Source organism: Macaca thibetana, chromosome 14 (genome assembly GCF_024542745.1).
Source record: "Macaca thibetana thibetana isolate TM-01 chromosome 14, ASM2454274v1, whole genome shotgun sequence".
Lineage (NCBI taxonomy): Eukaryota > Metazoa > Chordata > Mammalia > Primates > Cercopithecidae > Macaca > Macaca thibetana.
The window spans coordinates 123,715,067-123,735,395 of record NC_065591.1 but is presented as its reverse complement, the minus strand read 5'-3'; the positions used below and the strand labels follow the sequence as shown (position 1 = coordinate 123,735,395).

The window sequence follows — 20,329 nt, the reverse complement described above, 5'->3', positions numbered from 1 at the left end:
GCCCATACCTTCCACCCAGATGGGAGCACTCAGACTTTGAGGGCCCTGGATGGAGGCCCCACAGCAGGGGCAGCAGCAGAGCCTCACCCCTCACCTAGAGCTGTGTGCCATCCTGGCATCCCCTCAGCGCTCCTAAACAGGAATGGAATCTCCAGTCAAGAAAGTGCTATTTTTTATTTTTACCTGTTCATGTGTTGACTTTTTGGGAATGGAAACAGAACTGGGTATTTTCTTCAACACAGCAGCCAGACCAGCTGAATAAAGGACTGATCGCAGGCCTTCTAGAGTGTTCCGTGCCTCTGTGGTCTCAGGAATTCACCTGCTGTGTCCTCCCGTCTGCCCCCCCCTGCCCCCGCCCCAGCCCTATACCCTTCCTGCTTCCCTCACCATCTCGTCAGTGTCCTTGATAATTCGACAAAGTTAATACCCGATTAATAACTCCTATGATAGAAGAGTTCCTGGATGAGCTGTAGCCCCCATTTACAATCTGCTGGTGATTGAAAAATTATGTTCAGCTCAGTAATAATTGATGGAAATGGTCTCTTCTCTTCTGCAGCTGATTTGCTTTGTAATTGTGATTTAATAATGTAAATATCACTTGTTTTCTTCTCAAGATGAATTGCCTTCTGATTTGCTAAGCTCAAGCCTCTTTGGGCTTTCTTATTGCTTTGTCTCTTCTCATGGGATTCTAGGTGAGATTTATTCCTTATTTAGCTGTGTTTTTCTTTATACACACACACCTAGGCGCACACACACACACACACACACCACACACATTGAGTCAATGGTTGGAAGAAACACATATTACTTTTCAACCACCTACTGACTATCGAAAATTAGAGTTAATGCTTTTTAGAAATCACTAAACCCCACCCCATTATTTTCACTAAAGATAGAACAGGAAGCCTAGGGTGGTTACACAGTTTATCCAAATGGACACAGAAAGTCGTAATCACTCCTGAGCCTAGTATGGTGTTATTTCCTCAATGGTGAGGAAAGTTTGAAAAGAATCACCCTGCATCTTACTTCCTTTACTGCCATGCATTTATGCCACTTGTGTGTCTGTCTGTGTATGTGTGTATAATATGCAGAAAGCAATAAATATCACACTGTTGTTTACATTAATTTCATGACTTACTCTCAGGATACAATATTCTATAATTGAAAAAAGAAAACCTCTAGAGTCCAGTGGAAGTAGAGTAAGCTCACCGCATTGGAAGGGTGGCTGCCTCTCCATCATGACTCATTTTCTGCGGAAGACCCTCTATGGGCAGCCCTAAAAATCTGCAGACATCACCGTCGAGGCACCAGGCTCCAGCACCTGCCCCATATGGTTTCCTGTGCAGCAGCCCCTTCCAAACTACCTGTTTCTATCCACGATCCTGCAGTCCAGGCTTGCTCTGTTGGAGCCCTAGTCACCTTCCAATCCTCTTTGTTTTTCTCCCTCACAGCAACATTGTCTGCCAAGAAGACGGAGGCTCCATGCTCCCTAAGGCAACAAAAACAAAACTGATAAACTAATCTGGGCTAGTGGGAAACAGTCTAGGAACTGGCAGGGTCCTCCTTCCTTTCTAGGTCAGATGTGTTCATTTGATCCAGGCCTTGAGTGTGGTGATGAGGAAGCACATGAAGACCCAGCAAGGAGGGCAGGGGATTCCCCTGGGGCCTGGGCAGGGAGCTTTGGAGGACGACCAGCCCTGGCTGCAGCCACATGTCACATCACAGCATTCTCAAGGCTCCATCTCCCAGAACCAGAGCCAGCCCAGGTTTCTGGGGCAGAAACAGAACTCACACCTCCAGACTTCACTTCCTAGAAGCTCCGAGCCCAAATCAAATGTTGAGTGCTGTCCAAGAACTGGGGGCGAGTGCACAGAATCCCGATCTTCTGGTCCAGAAAGACCATCAGGAAAAGAGCCAGGAAAGAGTGGTGGCTGAGCGACCTAAGAATTGAGCTCACTGGGTCCCCTCGTTTTGCAGATAAAGAAACTGAAGCTGGATGAAGTAAAGTGGCCTGCTCAGGGGTCCTGGCTAGTTAGTGGCAGAGCAAAGGCCGAAACCTTGGCCTCCTCAGCTTCCATTTGGCCTCTCTGAACCTGTTGGCACTGAGCTACCGTAGTCACAGGCCAGTTATAACGGTTGATGTGAAGCTGAAAGTTTGGGCATCGTACTGGAATTGTCTTCACTGTCCTGTAGGCCCCTTTCGTGGTTGCTCTGTATCTGGGTGGGAAGGATTAGCGAAGTAGCCATGTAACTAAGAAGGGACATTTTTAGTAAAGGCGAGGAGGACAGAAAGTAGGTAGAAGCATCATTTTCCTGCATTTGAAGTGTACCCTAAGACGCATGAAAATGGGCCTCAAATCATCTAAGTGGATGATTAGTTACACCTATGAGACATTATTCCAGTCTACTCATCAAGGGGAGGGAGGAAAGAACAGCTACTTGTCAAGATCTACATGAATAGAGTCTTAGAAAGGAAAGGAAAGAATTAATTTCCCCCATTAACACAAGACATTACGTTCAGACACACATAGTCCTTCATAATTGTCAAAACCTCTTTTTCCTCCCCATCACCAAGCAGCTAAAGCACAGTGACAGATGAGAGCTACCTTGAAATTGTCACAGTGTCTCTGTTTTTGTGCGTGGACTGTCAAGACCTCAAATAAAGCCAGTATGGCTTGGGCCAGCTCTGCAGGGAACTTATGCTCCCTTGTGGGACAGGGACCCTGAGCTCCTGGGTTGGAACCCAGTCCATCAATGCCATGATTATCAGATTTCCAGAACTTAAGGAATTATTTGGGATTCTTAGTCATAGACCATCTTGCTCGGTGATGAAAGGTTATAAAATATTAAAACAGACAGCGACCTTGGAGTTCATCCAATGCAATTTTTGTATTTGATAGAAAAAATAATTGAGGTTTGAAGGGCTGAAAACACTTACTGAAAATCACATATTCGTGACAAAACTGGGATTAGATCGTTGGTCTTCTGATCTCGCATTCAGTGGTTTCCTCCTTGAGTTCTACAGTTAGCATGAGTCACAGAAGGTCGTATAAAGTGACTTCTTGGGTGACTAGGCTAAGGAGGGAGGTTAGCAAGACAGATGCCTTTGGTGAGAAGTCAGTTTATCATAGTCCAAGGTAGATGGTAAGTGGGAGACAGATTTGCCTAGAATAGCACAAGGTACAGATGAGAAGAGCCCTTGACAGGAAAGTTTTCAAAGGGACCCCCGCCCGTAGTGGAGACTTCGCCCCTTGAGTGCACAGCTCCTAACGCTTTCCTCTCAGTGCACACTAGGGCCCAGTGCATGAGCAACGCTATCTCCCCGTGACGCTTCAGAGCTCAGACCTTTATGCTCTGCGAAGTGTGCAGGATGTCTCTGGTTATGGCTTGCATGCCAATTGTGCTGCCTGGGTTAGTGGGTACTTTGCCTATAAGCTAATACAAGTATTTTGAAAATATTGATAAATGCTGAAGGTTGGCATCATTGTTAAGCAGCTGTGATGCCAGGAACTAATATAGGGAAAGGATAAAAGAAAGAGCATCGAATAAAAGGGAAGAAAGAGAGGAAGGAAGGAGTCAGGCTGCATCCAGGCCTCATCTGCAGAAACTAGGCTGTGCTGTTTCTCAAAAGGGCATTTCCCCAATACCCTGAAAAGACCATAGGACTGTTTCTCTCATTGCTCTGGGCCTTCCCAACCACTTCAGAAAGAGGAAGGTCTGGTACCTGGTCTGCCAGGACTTTGAGCCAGGAGCTCTTGAGCCCCAGCTGGCTTTCCTTCTCCTGGGGGCTGCGATGCTGATTCCCTCTCTGGTCAGCTTAGGCTCCAACCAGCTGCAATTGTCTGTCTCCCATAGAAGAGTATAGCTGATGAGCCTGGAGCTCTGGGAGAAAGAGAGCACACAGAATCTTTCTTGACCATCAGTCCAGCAGAGTCCTACATTGGAGCGGCCACACCCTATTTGGTCCTAAGCCACTGCCTCTCTCTTTTTATTTTTTTTTATTTTTTATGTTTTTATTATACTTTAAGTTCTAGGGTGCATGTGCACAACGTGCAGGTTTGTTACATATGTATACATGTGTCATCTTGGTGTGCTGCACCCATTAACTCGTCATTTACATTAGGTATGTCTCCCAGTGCTATCCCTCCCCCCTCCCCCACTCCATGACAGGCCTCGGTGTGTGAGAACACTTCCTGTTTCCAAGTGTTCTCATTGTTCAATTCCCACCTATGAGTGAGAACATGCGATGTTGGTTTTTTTGTCCTTGTGATAGTTTGCTGAGAATGATGGTTTCCAGCTTCATCCATGTCCCTACAAAGGACATGAACTCATCCCTTTTTTATGGCTGCATAGTATTCCTTGGTGTATATGTGCCACATTTTCTTAATCCCGTCTATCATTGATGGATATTTGGGTTGGTTCCAAGTCTTTGCTATTGTGAATAGTGCCACAGTAAACATGTGTGCATGTGTCTTTATAGCAGCATGACTTATAATCCTTTGGGTATATACCCAGTAATGGGATGGCTGGGTCATATGGTACTTCTACTTCTAGATCCTTGAGGAACCGCCACACTGTCTTCCACAATGGTTGAACTAGTTTACAGTCCCACCAACAGTGTGAAAGTGTTCCTCTTTCTCCACATCCTCTCCAGCACCTGTTGTTTCCTGACTTTTTAATGATTGCCATTCTAACTGGTGTGAGATGGTATCTCATTGTGGTTTTCATTTGCATTTCTCTAATGACCAGTGATGATGAGCATTTTTTCATACGTCTGTTGGCTGCATAAATGTCTTCTTTTGAGAAGTGTCTGTTCATATCCTCTGCCCACTTTTTGATGGAGTTGTTTGTTTTTTTCTTGTAAGTTTGTTTGAGTTCTTTGTAGATTCTGGATATTAGCCCTTTGTCAGATGAGTAGATTGAAAAAATTTTCTCCCATTCTGTAGGTTGTCTGTTCACTCTGATGGTAGTTTCTTTTGCTGTGCAGAAGCTCTTTAGTTTAATTAGATCTCATTTGTCAATTTTGGCTTTTGTTGCCATTGCTTTTGGTGTTTTAGACCTGAAGTCCTTGCCCATGCCTATGTCCTGAATGGTATTACCTAGGTTTTCTTCTAGGGTTTTTATGGTTTTAGGTCTAACATTTAAGTCTTTAATGCATCTTGAATTAATTTTTGTATAAGGTGTAAGAAAGGGATCCAGTTTCAGCTTTCTACATATGGCTAGCCATTTTTCCCAGCACCATTTATTAAACAGGGAAACCTTTCCCCATTTCTTATTTTTGTCAGGTTTGTCAAAGATCAGATGGTTGTAGATGTGTGGTATTATTTCTGAGGGCTCTGTTCTGTTCCATTGGTCTATATCTCTGTTTTGGTACCAGTACCCTGCTGTTTTGGTTACTGTGGCCTTGTAGTATAGTTTGAAGTTGGGTAGCATGATGCCTCCAGCTTTGTTCTTTTGGCTTAGGATTGTCTTGGCAAAGCGGGCTCTTTTTTGGTTCCATATGAACTTTAAAGTAGCTTTTTTCCAATTCTGTGAAGAAAATAATTGGTAGCTTGATGGGGACAGTACTGAATCTATAAATTACCTTGGGCAGTATGGCCATTTTCACGATATTGATTCTTCCTATCCATGAGCATGGAATGTTCTTCCATTTGTTTGTGTCCTCTTTTATTTTGTTGAGCAGTGGTTTGTAGTTCTCCTTGAAGAGGTCCTTCACATCCCTTTTATTCCTAGGTATTTTATTCTCTTTGAAGCAATTGTGAATGGGAGTTCGCTCATGATTTGGCTCTGTTTGTCTGTTATTGGTGTATAACAATGCTTGTGATTTTCACACATTGATTTTGTATCCTGAGACTTTGCTGAAGTTGCTTATCAGCTTAGGGAGATTTGGGGCTGAAACAGTGGGGTTTTCTAAATATACAATCATGTCATCTGCAGACAGGGACAATTTGACTTCCTCTTTTCCTAATTTAACATGCTTTATTTCTTTCTCCTGCCTGATTGCCCTGGCCAGAACGCCACTGCCTCTCTTAAAAAGATCGAGTGTTGGGCCTGCCCCAGGCTCAGGGTAAGATGCCACCAGTACCTAAGGCCCTACGGCCTGACAGCAGACCTTTCAGTAGACCAGGAGTATGTTGGCCATCTGGCTTATGATCCAGACCAGTGCACTTTAAAGAATGAAAGATGACAGTTAAGAAGTATGCTGTTGGCCAGGTGTGGTGGCTCACGCCTGTAATTCTGGCACTTTGGGAGGCCAAGGCAGGCAGATTTCCTGAGCTCAGGAATTCGAGACCAGCCTGGGAAACATGGTGAAACCCCATCTCTACTAAAATAATAATAATAATAATAATAATAATAATAATAATAAATTAGCCAGGCATGGCAATGTGCACCTGTAGTCCCAGCTACTCAGGAGGTTGAGGCAGGAGAATTGCTTGAACCCAGGATGTGGAGGTTGCAGTGAGCCAAAATCGTGCCACTGCACTCTAGCCTGGGCAACAGAGCACAAGACTCTGTCTCAAAAGAAAAAAATAAAAAGTACGCTGGGAAGACAGGTGTCAACTGGCACTGTCCCAGGAAAACGTAACTATGGGTCCACCCGACTTATGAAAACAACAAAGGCATTCCTGATGCTGCTATACAAATAAATTAATCCTCAGGGAAAGCAAATCAGATGCAGTTGGCATTAGAAGGAAAGTTTTAATTCCCCCAAAGGCAAGCGAAGGGCAAAGGATTTACTTTGATGTTATAACTAATTCAAGGTTTTGTATATTGCCCACCTGCTGGCAGATGCCAGCCCTGTAGGTCTGCTTTGGGCTCAAGAAGCCACTGTGCCAAAGCACCCTTAGGTAACACAGTATTGGCAGTCCACTGACCATGCCAGGACACAAGACATTCCTGTACTACAAAAATATAGCCTTCTTGAAGAAACTGGGCCTGGGTGACTGGCTGTGCTTGAGTAGGCTGCTGTAGACAAGGTTAAGGCAACTTTCTTAAGACACTGTAAATGAAAGAGGCAGTGTCTCCTTCCATGCATTGATCAGGTTTCTGAAAAAAAAAATGCTGTTGTTTAATTATGAAGGTTTTTTTAAAGCAGTACTTTTACTTCTCAGAACTCATTTCACTTTTACTTGTTAATACTAAAAATAACCCTGTTGGTTTAGAATCCAAATAATCATAATCATAAGAGGAAAATGTATAAAATAAATAAAAACTTTTCAAGTGTACTTAAACATTTTGTCAATAACTTAGCTATTTAAGCTCTGCTATTTAAAAATAATGATTTTTCTCCTTATACCCCTGCATTGTTTGGGTCTGAACTGTTAGTTTCAGTTTATTTTTAATACTTTTTGGAATAAAAATGCTAGGCCCAAATAGGCTACTCTGCTCATCAAATGGATTTAAGCTTCTATCCTCAGTCATTTGTGTGCCTATATGGAATTCTAGTGTTTTGCATCCTCATATTCTCTCTCTCTTCCTCCCTCCCTCCCTCCCTTCTCTGCCTCTCTCTGTCTAGCTCCTCTCTTCCTTTTCTGGCACACACGCTGCACTTTCATTTAAAGGGAATGTGCCACATCCTCACAGGTACCCTGGCTGTTTCTGTGACACTCACACAGAACCACTCCCAGTGAGTCAACAGTATCATCTAAATCCTAAAAATGTTGTGTCTTGATTCTTCCCACACGTAACGAACCCATCTCAAAAAAAAAAAAAAAAAAAAAAAAAAAAAGAGAGAGACACAAGCAGAGCCAAGCTAAACGCACCTCTTCACCATGCTTTGGAAAGAAGCCTCTTGTCTTCATGCTCCTCGTTGGACTATCTGGGGATCCCTAGCCGCTGGAGACTGACCCTGGCTATCACCATCCTACCCCACAAAAAGATTTATTTTTCCGGACTCACCTACAATAAAGCTGCTGCTGTTGACATCATGATGGTATATTTTGCATAGAAGCTGACAGTTGACAGGAGATCTGAGCACACTGTGAGATGTGCACATCCTCATATACTCCTTGGCTCTGAATGACTTCTCAGCAGAGGAAGCCTGGGAGAATACATGTGGAACTGGAACTTGGAAAATGAAAGCAACAGGAGTCCTCAACTTACCAACCCTGAATTCTCACCCCTGACTGTACATTAGAGTCTCCTGGGAAGTTTTAGAGGATGCTGGTGCTGGGACCCCCGGCCCAGACCCTGTTCACCAATCCATTAGCACGAAGGCAAGAGTCTATTTTTAAAGTGCTCCTTGGGTAAGTCTCATGACCCATCAGGGATGAGAACATCTATTTTTGGTGTGTCCTCTTAAACATGATTTCAGACAGTTTCCTTGACATCCCTTCTTCTCCTCCACTTACAAAACAAAACCCTTTACATCCTTTCCTCTTTAACTCTTCCCGGTAAAGAGTTCAAGGGTCCCAGTGTATGAGAGTTTCTCTTTGGGGACAGTTGTACTGGAGGAGTCACTTGAGTCCTTCTGTCTTTGTGTCATCCTCAGTTACTCCCGGTCTGACAATGAGGGGCATTAAACACTTGCATCATCCTCACGCACGCATGGAAGGGAAGACCTAGAAAACTCCCACCCCTGCCAGGAAATTCCTCTGAGCCCCCAGCTGTGGAGATCTTTATTAATGTACTCCTTCCCCCGCTGGAAGCACAGTTAACTTTCACGGTCACACATTGATCTTGTGATTAGCCAACTTACTGTCAGCCTCAGGGAAGGCAGCCAGCATGGCAGCCCTGGATGGGGGCAAGCCACTCTTCCCAAGAGGAGGTCCTGGTGGCCACAGTCTGAGAAAGTTTTCTGAGCCCAAGACAAAGCTTCTGTCACTGCCAGCAAGTGAGACATTGACCAGGGGCTTGGCCTCCAAACCAAAATGACTTTAGCACAATCAGTTGCTTGTATTAATTAAAGGAAAATGGAACAGTGGGTTTATCACACTTTTCATTAACTCCAGTGCGGCAAAGGTAACAAATCTGGAATTTGGGAGCAGGCAAGGCTGCAATGTACTGCAGTCCACACTCCTTGGTTTAATTAAAGAGGGCGAGCTCAGAGTTGCTTGTTGCCAGTAGGGGTCTAAGGGAGAGTCAAGGATTGGAGGTTGGGGTGGGGGGCAGATAATGTGGAGGAAGAGTCTGGCAGAAAGAGAGTGGATTAAATAGGAGAGGGAGAGGGGGAGTTCTGCAGGGATTCAGTTTTCAAACCTAGCCATCAGGCATAACGTGAACACATACTGTGTGCTTAGCCTACGTTAGCTGCTGTTAAGGAGTTAAGGAAGTAGAAGATGTGATGTCTACTCAGGGTGCTTGCAACTTGGACAGTGGACTAGGAAGAAGGGTAGACAGTACAACACTCAGGTTATATGAGCCATACTGGGTCCCAAATGCTAAAACCCTACCATAATTCCAAATTCAAGCATGTTTCTGATGTGTATCCTTCAAAAGAAGGGGGCTCTCATGTCAGGAGGTATGTGATGGAGGATGCCAGAAGATCTCTAGGATAAAAGGAGAAGCCCTATTCATAGCCCTCAGAGGTTTCTAGAGGGCAGCTTTCCTCCACCCTGTCCACTCTTTGCCTCCCCCATGGGAGGTTGGTGACCAACGTCATGGTAAAATGGTTGCTCGGTCATCTATTGGGCCTAGTTAAGCAGACATAAGGCTGCCATCTAGAAGTGAGGGCATCACTCCTGTGTCTCCATCCCCTCCATGGCCTGCTACCTGGGTCTGGCGTCCTCCTTGCTCCAGACTCTGCATTGCAACACAGCTCGTACTCTCGGCTCCATTTTGAGCCTGCGACTAAGTACTAAAGTCAAGCATTCTACTGTGCAAACCCCACTGTCTCTAATTCTCAGGGAGAAAGGCAAGAACCTCATGTCAGCCTTGGATCCCAAGTGGGGATTATAGTCCAGCTGATGTTTTGATCTGCTCATGGCTCAGTTTTGTGATTATGTTCTATTAGCCAAAATCCTGCAGGGAAAGAAAGATGAGTGATAGGATTCAGGCACATGTTTCCTCAGGAACTTTTGACGGTCTCTACCTTTCCCTGTACATGTCAAGGATGAGAAGCAGTGGGGAGGGGGCAGTTTCAGGCAGCCTTAGCTCCTTCCTGTGGTCTATCTTGATCCAGATGTCCATGACGGGATGTCCAGCAGATATTTACAAGCATGGTTCTTCCATTGCAAAGTAAAATCTGTGTTCCTTGACAGCTTGAACCCAGCTTTCGAGAGTGGGTAAAAGGCTTGTTTCTAAGATGGTTCAGGCAGCCTAGTTGTGGCCTTATAGGCCAGAGGTACTTGATCACCAATCACCTGGACATTTGATTCCAACTTTGCAAATTCAGTATTGATCAGAATCATCTGTAATAGTCTCTCTTGCTGGGCAGCAGGGAAACTCCTTTTCTTGTTTTCCCAGAAACCCAACCATGTGAGCCAAAAAGACCCGAGTGGCCACACTCTGCCCACTCCCACTGGCTTCCTTCCGGCAGCTCATTTCCCTCTTGCTTTCTTGCTCCTCCCACTTCCCTTCCCCACACCTTGTCCTCCCTGTGTGGCTGCCTCCTGAAACCCTAGATCCTCCTCACTGCCCTCATCTCCTGTTGTTCTTTTCCTTGGTAGCACAAGCCCCCAGAAATGTTCCTCTGTGTGTTACCTCGGCAGGTCTGGTACACGCTGCAGCAGGTGTGCTGACATTTTATCTCGGCGCAGTGTCTGCAGGTAGAGCCATGCCCTAGACAGCAAACCTAGAAGGACAGTCAGGGTGGGGATGCTTGTGGGTGACTTTTAATCATTCCAAATGGAGAAACCAGATGGGGATTGCCTCAATACAAAGTGTTGTTGTTGTTGTTGTTGTTGTTGTTGTTGTTGCAAACTGGGAATAGACCAACAAAGAGATCGGTCACCTGTTTTAGTCTGTTCTTATGCTACTAAAAAAGACATACCCGAGACTGGGTAATTTATAAAGCAAAGAGGTTTAATTGACTCACAGTTCCACATGGCTGGGGAAGCCTCACAATCATAGTGGAAGAGTCAAGGACATCTTACATGGCAGCAGGCAAGATGCTTGTGCAGGGGAACTCCCATTTATAAACCCATCAGATCTCATAAGACTTCCTCACTACCACGAGTAGAGTATGGTGGAACTGCGCCCATGATTTAATCATTTCCACCTGGCTCCTCCCTTGACACGTGGGGATAATTACAATTCAAGGTGAGATTTGGGTGGGGACACTCCCAAACCCTATCTTCACCTCCTAAAATTGTCCCCAGAGGTATTCACAGAGAAGACAAGATATTCTGTCAGGACTTTGTATAATCTAAAAAGTGGAAGGCTAAAATCTTTGACCCCTCATGTTTCTTTCAACTTTATAACTCTAAGGAACTGGCTGAGGCAATAAACAGGAGAACTGGATGCAAGAATGAGGGCTGAGATATCGCTGGCACAAAAGGACATAAAGGGAGAAAGAAAAGAAGTAGGTCAGGAAGGCCCCCATATTTTGCTCTGGATTTCCTGTTTGATCTTTTTCATTCCCAAATGCTTAGGATCCTTTCAGCTCTAATAAATCTTTTTGACTCACTACACCTTACTTGAGGGATCTAGAAATGACAAAGAACTAAAAAATTGAGATACGGAAAAATATAAACCACTTTGAGTCCTGGCCCCATGAGATTGCAGACTACCCAAGGTGAAGGTCCTTGTTTTCCACATCATCTCTGCCCCCATTCCCTCACCACAGAGTCTGACGCAACACCTTGCTCATCCTGGATGTGAGCAGAATAAGTGCAGTGAGGTCAGAGCCAGCAGGCCGGCCAGTGGTCCTTCTCCCATAAGTCGTTTCTCTGTCTGTTCCTCCATTTCTAGCAGAACAGACCCTACTTGTGGATGTTGCATGCTCTTTGTATTCTGTGACTGTGCTGTCAGAATGTGTGCCCTACCGAGGAAGCCCCCTTAGATCCACATAACCCTGAGGCTTTTGCTCATTCTATCCCCAAGGATGCATCATGCATCTGAGGCAAGGACCCCCATATCCCCTGATGAATGGCCTCATTTGTATTTTTGCAGATCTTAATTTTGCTAATGCAGTGAATTGAACTCATCTTCTTTGAAGCACTCTTTCCATGGAAACAGCCTTGGTTTTTATGCATTTCTGCCAATGATTCAGAATCTGCTTTCTGTTGCTTCCAACCATGTTGTATTAGGATGCTGGAGTGCTTAGAGCAGGCCCATAATGCCTCTGGCTTATTGTCATAGTACAGGACATTTCGCTGTAAAGCAAAACTGTTGAGCAGACTTGCAGTTCCTGTTTGACAAGGAAAATATTGCAGTCTTATAGCCTTTTAAAAAAAGTCCTTGGTGAACATGTCTCTAGAATCTTTCCAATGGCTCACAGGCCATCTTGCTTGCCCCACCTCTGTCTTTCTTTCCTTCCTCCTCCTCCCTCTCCTTCCTATCCTACCCTGTTCCTCCCTCATCTGTTTCTCCCTGCCCATTTCCCTTCTTTTAGTTCATAGTCAGCAATTTGGTTTCCTGGCAGCTAGTAGAGAGGATTAAAACATTGATTGCCTTCTGCCCCATTATCTGCAGACTGGAATCAGGATTTTACATTTTACAACCAGAACCGGAGAGGGCAGCCCTACAGCTTCCTAAGTCTCCAGTCATGTAGCAACCTAGATTCATTCTGCTTTAAAAATCTCACCCAGCATTCAAAGGAGTTAAGAAAATAACATGTAAGTCACCTTCACCGAGTCTGAGATGGAGAGAAGTTTCAACAACATTTTCCATTTTTCAACAAGGGAACATGTTTTGGCGAGGATGCATGTTTTGTGGGAAGATCGTGAAGAAACCATGCGTCCTGATCCTCAGCCTCAATGTAGCCAGCCTACTGAGCCCTAAACCCCCAAAACAGTGAGTCTTTGGAGGGGCAGGCTCCACAACAGTCTCAGCCTGAGGGGCTCTTAGTATATTTTCCTAACACGCTGACCCTAGAGGACTTCAGGTGTGTGGGTGGGAGAAAGCCCATGAACAGTGCGGCATGGGGCATCACAGCTTCACTGCTCAGGATGTGGGCCCCGTCCCAGCCATGGAGGCAGCCCCTGGGCATGTGTCAGAAATGTGGAATCCCAGACCCCACTCCAGACCTACTGAATCATAATCTATATTTAAAAAGAAAAATCTCTGAAGAACTTATATGCAAATTAAAATCTGAGAAGCGCTTACTTCATTGTACAAGCTTGACAAAATTCATTTTCTCCACTTAATGAGGTAGTATTATAACGATCCCCATTTTACATGAGATGCACTTTTTCTTCCTCCCTTCCTTTTCTGCTGTTGCATAACTGGTCCCATAAAAACAGCATCACAGACAGTGGAAAGAAATCCCACATTCCAGAGGCTGCCATGTCATCTGGTAATTCTGCTGGAAGGATGCAGGACCTGTCTTACCCATGCAGATGCACACAGGCCTCCCCCTTCTGTGAAGCCGTCCCCTCCCTATGTGTAGGTCGACATTTCTAAGTCCACTGGCATTCGTGGATCTCACTTTATCTGGAGCTTTTAAGGCATCTGGCTCAGGTCCACCGAGCAGCGTGATCTGGGGCTTTCTTCTCTCTGAGGCAAGGGGAATGTTGACCCTGCCTGAGACTCCAGCCAGGCCCTCAGCAGGTAGCCCATGTGTTTGGTTAAATGCAATGCAATTTAATTACTCATGGCAAAATCCTCTGTGGTACATTTTGAAAAAATAATGGAGCCATAGTAGTAGAAAGCCAGGCTTCTCATCCTACCACATTTATTTCTTGCTGGAAAAAAAATGGTGAGGTGAGTGTGGAACATCATTTTGATGTGTTTGATTCCATTGTAGTTTAATCCTTAAAAATGCTTAGACTGGGCCGGGCGCGGTGGCTCAAGCCTGTAATCCCAGCACTTTGGGAGGCCGAGACGGGCGGATCACGAGGTCAGGAGATCGAAACCATCCTGGCTAACACGGTGAAACCCCGTCTCTATTAAGAAATACAAAAAACTAGCCGGGCGAGGTGGCGGCGCCTGTAGTCCCAGCTACTCGGGAGGCTGAGCCAGGAGAATGGCGTGAACCCGGGAGACGGAGCTTGCAGTGAGCTGAGATCCGGCCACTGCACTCCAGCCTGGGCGACAGAGCGAGACTCCGTCTCACAAAAAAAAAAAAAAAAAAAAAAAAAAAAAAAAAAAAATGCTTAGACTGATCAACTAACTTTTCTTTGTTAAATTTTATTTAAAAAGTAATCTCAGAATCCCTTTCACGGTGATATTCTGTTATAGCCTACGTAGAAATAAAGGGAGTAGGGCAGGAGAGTGTTTGCATGTCCGTAGTGCACCTTGAAGAATTAGGATATGAACTGACCTGGATCATTATGTCTGCTGTGGTAGAGGCTTTTGATCCAGCAGCACCACCCAGCAAATGGGGACTTAACCCAGATCCAGCTGGCCCGTGCTCTGGAGTTTCTTCCTTGAAATTGTCTAAGTTCCCGTCTGGTGCCTGGGACCATCTGGGGCAAGCAGCATCATTCGGGAGAGACACTCGGATCCTAGGCTAGGTGTGGTCGCTGTTTCATACCCCGTTTCTTCACTCTGGAGATATTCCACCCGGCACCCTTCAGCCACTCCTTATATGAGTTCACCCGGATTTCCCAGTGACTCTGAACCTCACATCTGTGAGTACGTTTTGGGACCCTGTCCTCAGGACCAGGCTTGAGGAGGGTAGCCAGGCAAGTGAATTGCTCCCACTAGCCAATGAATTATTTCCTCCATGAAAGTGCACAGTTTGGGCTAACAGAATGGTGCTGATTTGCAGTGACATTTCTATACATAGATTGGTAGCCAGTACCCAGAGACCGATGGTACTCCCTGGTTGGGCATGACCTGGGGTAAGACATGGAGGCAAGGAAGACAGCAAGAGCCAGAAAGCACACAGTCTGGGGAAATGGGCAGGTAGGTGGTGGAAGCCCCCAAGGCTTAGACTTGGAGCAGAGTCAGAGCACCCAAGTACCTGCCTCCTTACCCCCTATGCCCCAGCCCACCTCCACAGATCCTCACTGTTGCACACCCTACACCCTACACACCAGCCCACCTCCTCCACCTTCCTGCTGCACACCCTACACCCTGCACACTGGCCCACCTCCACAGAAACCTTCCTGCTGCTCACCTTATACCCTGTACATCGGCCCACTCCCTCCACCATCCTGCTGTCTATCCTACACCCTGCACACTGGCCCACCCCCTCCACATTTCCGCTGCCCACCCTACACCCTGGACACCAGCCCATCTCCACAGACACGTTCCTGCTGCACACCCTACACCCTACACACTGTCCCCATCTTCCAGCCTCCTGCTGCCCACCCTATACCTTGCACACCATCCCAACTCCACAGACACGTTCCTGCTCCACACCCTATGCCCTACACACCAGCCCATCCCCTCCACAGACACCTTCCTGCTTCACACCCATGGTGGACCCAAACCCATTGGATCAGAACATGCTTTCACAAACTTGTGGGGAAAGCTAACATTTTTGTTGCCCTGAAAATTACTGTGGCCCTCAGGACTGCAGGCCTATAAGAAAGGCAAATGGCTGTGCCTTATCCTTGGGCTTTATCTTGGTTTTCGAGAGATCTCAGTGTTTTGACAGAATCCAGAACATTTGTGATGGAAGACAGAGGGTCTGTTGTGTTTGCACTGGACCACAGGGAGTAATATAAGGGGTAAGGTGGAGAGGCCAGATTGTTGCAAGAACCTGTAATGGTGACATAAAAGCAACAAAAATTTTGCAGCCCATAATATTTTGAATTATGAATGACAAGTTTCACAGGTACCTGAGAATGAATCCTCCAGGGAGCTCCACCAAATTGAGTATTAAATCCACTAGGCTATTCAGGCAACCACAGATCCAGCATTCGGGTCTATCACACTTGTGTTGGCCAATGCATATTGAGCACCTATTACAAAGCCATCATGGGGTCCTTCCTCGTTCGTTCATTCTCACTCTATCTTCTCCAACACAGGTAGAAACAAAACCAACTACTTTGCATTTATTTATATTAAAGTGTGGAATGTTTACTTATTTGTTCTACAAGTAGTAGTTTGTATTCTGCATACAAAAACATTTCTACATAATGAAAAATTAAGATGTGTTCCACAGTAACATACTCTAAAGTTATTCCATGGTTTTATTATATTATTGATCATGACAATTCTTTTTAAAATATCAGTTTGATGATGCACCGAGGTATTTATCATGTCATCTCTGAGTTAATTATCACAATAATCATATAAGAAAAATAATGACATGTTTTCTTACCAAATGCTCTAAAAAAGTTAAGTGGCTTGGCTGAAAATACATTGATGCAAGACACAAGCAGAGAATATCTTTCTTCCATTGCCGTATCTTTTGAGCAACTTGATGCCCTCTGTCTTTGACTTGATGTCCTACTCCATTCTGATGGCTTTTTCTCTTCCTTCTCCTACAGTCTCTAGATGTGAATATGGCTCTGTCCCTGGTTACACGGTTTCCTGATTGTTTCCTGTCTGCTTCTTTCTTCCCAGAAGGCCAGGGCTTTGTAAGTGAGGATGAGTACCTGGAGATCTCTGACATCAAGCGAGACCAGTCTGGGGAGTACGAATGCAGCGCGTTGAACGATGTCGCTGCGCCCGATGTGCGGAAAGTAAAAATCACTGTAAACTGTGAGTGGACCTGCAGCTGGGGGGTTCTGGGGAACAGAGGGCACTGGGAGTAGGCGGACAATCTGGTAATGGCAGTGCCATTTTCCAAAAGACCCAAGTTGCTGCCAACAGGAAAATACTTCATCAAATGGCTTTGCTCACCATGGCCTCCATGCCATTTGTCCCTGGAGTCTTCCTGTGACTGCCAGAGTTTTCAGCAAATGGAGAGAATTGTTAACTGAGAATAGGTTTGGAGGCCTGAAAAAGATGTTGGGGTCAATGCAATATCTTCAGGCAAGTTATTTTTCCTGAAATAAATGATTATTTCACTGGGAAAGAGGGTTGTCACAAGTAATCCATTTACGTAGCAAATGGCTGGATGTGCCCTTCTTCTCTTTCATGAAATCACTCTGTGTGCATGCATGCATGTGTGTGTGCGTGCGTGCGTGCGTGTGTGTGTGTTTCCCACAGATCCTCCCTATATCTCAAAAGCCAAGAACACTGGTGTTTCCGTCGGTCAGAAGGGCATCCTGAGCTGTGAAGCCTCTGCAGTCCCCATGGCTGAATTCCAGTGGTTCAAGGAAGATACCAGGTACCTTTTAAATGATGCCTGGACGGTTCTGAAGCAGAGCGGATGGGCCATCTTCACATGGGAGAAGGATGGGGATGAAGGAAAGGGGAAAGATAAGGCAAAACAGAAATGCTTTATACCCTCTTTTGTAACAAAGTCTCCTTTTACAACCAGAAAAACATGGAGGAGGCTGGGAAGTGAACAAAATGAACTGACCATGATTCTGAATCTGAGACTTGTTGTAGACATGTCAGTCATTGGGAATTAGAAGCCAGTACATTTATCCTGTTGGGTAAAAGCATCGTTTCCCTTGTCCTCCTGTTGGACACTGAGGTTCTTAGGGTTTGAGTTTGAAGGACAAGGTTAGTTGGAGAGAAGCGTTTTGTGAGGAGGAGGGCCTCTTTGTAGAATGAATAGATGGCAATGCCTTCCCTCTTGCAGGTTAGCCACTGGACTGGATGGAGTGAGGATTGAGAACAAAGGCCGCATGTCCACTCTGACTTTCTTCAATGTTTCAGAAAAGGATTATGGGAACTATACTTGTGTGGCCACAAACAAGCTTGGGAACACCAATGCCAGCATCACATTGTATGGTGAGTGCCAGAAGCCTGGATGCAGCGGGCTCAGCACATGGGGAGGCTTGAGGGACTCAGGAGGGAGGAAGTTGCAATCTGCTTGGCCTGTGTCCGTCCATCCTGCTCAACCCACCACCTGTAGATAAGACATACTTCTCCCTGCCATTCCCCTAGCATGCCATGCAGAGATAGTTACATGGTAATTGGTATTTCATGGTCATTAAAAGGCAAGGTTTGCCCTTACAACAGGAGTAAACCAAATTGTGAATCAGATAGAATGGTGTTTGTATAAAGAAGATAGAACCATGGTTCACGCCTGTAATCCCGGCACTTTGGGAGGCCAAGACAGGTGGATCACGAGGTCAGGAGATCGAGACCTTCCTGGCTAACATGGTGAAACTCCGTCTCTACTAAAAAAAAAAAAAAAAAAAAAAAAAAAAATAGCCGGGCGTGGTGACGGGCGCCTGTAGTCCCAGCTACTCGGGAGGCTGAGGGAGGAGAATGGCGTGAACCCGGGAGGCGGAGCTTGCAGTGAGCCGAGATTGTGCCACCGCACTCCAGACTGGCGACAGAGTGAGACTCCGTCTCAAAAAAAAAAAAAAAATAGAACCATGGGCCAATTCAACTGTATAATCTTAAGATGCCTTCTGTAGTTGGAGTCTATGATTCTGGGGGTGATATTTGTTGCTTTAAACCTAGTCAATTGCTTCCATCATGATTCTCATGTTGCTTGCATTTCATGTTCTCATCCGTGGGGAGGAATGGAGTAGCAGTCTGAGACCTTATCAGGTGGCTGTTCTATCCACAACTGGAGCAGCAAACCCCCTCTGAAGGTCTTTCCCTCCCATATGGGTGGAGAAGACTTGGGAGCCCGGACTGACCTCCTTTAAAGCCCTTATGTCTCCCTGACTCCATTTTCCCACACTGCCGCATCCATATCCTTCTGCAACATTTCACACCATGGGCCAGGACCAGCTTGTTGTGATACTTTATGTGTGTATGTATTTGTTTATTTGCTGAGGTTTGGTTAGAGGGAAGCATCCGATGAGTAGGATGAGAGGATGAAGGATGAAGAGAGGTATCCACGTTTCCACGTGCACCTCAGACACAAGTTTTCAGCTCTGACCTTAACTAAACTTGGTCCACCAACCATCTGAAATGTGTGATCTATGTCTTTTGTTTTCTCTCTGCATTGTGTGTGCATTGTGCTGTGTGTGTCTTAGAAATAAGCCCCTCATCAGCAGTGGCAGGTGGGTACAGCATGTTCCTTCCTACCTCTGCCTGCCTGAATGCCTATGCCTTTGAGTTTTAGCCTACTTCAAAGATAGGCTTGCCTGCTTCGCCTCTGTAATTTATGTCTCTGAGGCAGATAGACCTCAAGGGGCTTGGTTTGCACAGTTTAGATAAAAAGCATGTAGAATATGACGGCTTTCACATGCACTCTGTGGAATAGATTTATGGGTTTCAGGGGAAGGGGTTTTTGCCCCCAAAACAATAACCTTATACTTGGTCACGTTTGAAGAGGATGCTCATTCTGCTGTTTCTGCACACAGCAGCACCAAGAGCAACCCAGCCCAGAGACCAACTGGATTCATAGATAACTGTCTCCATGGGGACGTCACCCTACTATGAATGTTTTATTCTTTTAGCCCAAGGCAAGCAGGGCTAATGGTTTAGTTTTTAAAACTTTATTTTAAAATAAAAGTACTTGGGATCATTATTCATAATGATAATATCTGCTATTTACCAAATGTATACTGGTTTCTAGGCATCATGTCAATGCTGTGCAAGGCAGGTTATTAACCCCATTTTACAGATAAGTGAAAGGAGAACTAAAGAGCTTGGGTAACACTGAAGGCCACTTAAATAATGAATAGGTACTGGATGAGACCTAGAAATGGAGCCTGCATTAGGTATTGGAGCATTTGCCCAGAGCATCAGCGAAGAGAAACATACACACGCATGCATGCACACACACACACTCTTACACAGTTGCTGGGGTATTTAGAAGAAGCAGTAGCTGGTGCTCAGCTATGCTTCCAGAACCAGAGGACATTCAACCCTACTGTTCTAAGATGTCGGTCTCAGTCACATGCAAAGAGATGACATTTGAATTTTCTTTTTCTTTTTTTTTTTTTTTTTTGAGACGGAGTCTCGCTCTGTCACCCAGGCTGGAGTTCAGTGGCGCGATCTCGGCTCACTGCAAGCTCCACCTCCTGGGTTCATGCCATTCTCCTGCCTCAGCCTCCCGAGTAGCTGGGACTACAGGCGCCCGCCACCACGCCCGGCTAATTTTTTGTATTTTCAGTACAGACAGGGTTTCACCGTGTTAGCCAGGATGTTCTCGATCTCCTGACCTCGTGATCCGCCTGTCTCGGCCTCCCAAAGTGCTGGGATTACAGGCATGAGCCACCGTGCCCGGCTGACATTTGAATTTTCTAGACCTGAAATAAGCTCTTCAACTATCACTGCCCACAGCTCTTGATCCACGGCACTCACAGACATA

At 45.6% G+C, this 20,329-nt stretch overlaps 1 protein-coding gene and 1 pseudogene across 7 annotated transcripts in view; both read left to right on the top strand.

Moving 5' to 3' along the window:
* Positions 1 to 20,329, top strand: part of LOC126934984 (60S ribosomal protein L37-like) — an 843,215-nt pseudogene that overhangs the window by 107,470 nt on the left and 715,416 nt on the right.
* The window catches only part of OPCML (opioid binding protein/cell adhesion molecule like), a 1,153,441-nt gene that overhangs the window by 1,113,755 nt on the left and 19,357 nt on the right, over positions 1 to 20,329 (top strand). For 2 of the 7 annotated variants that reach the window (XM_050755994.1, XM_050755992.1), the window contains 4 exons: positions 16,564 to 16,698; positions 17,149 to 17,269; positions 17,690 to 17,841; positions 19,047 to 19,073. In XM_050755994.1, the coding sequence (XP_050611951.1) occupies positions 16,564 to 16,698; positions 17,149 to 17,269; positions 17,690 to 17,841; positions 19,047 to 19,073 (435 nt within the window). Of the gene's footprint in view, positions 1 to 16,560; positions 16,699 to 17,148; positions 17,270 to 17,689; positions 17,842 to 19,046; positions 19,074 to 20,329 lie in introns of all 7 variants that reach the window. The other 5 variants (XM_050755993.1, XM_050755991.1, XM_050755998.1 and 2 more) reach the window with 3 other exon arrangements.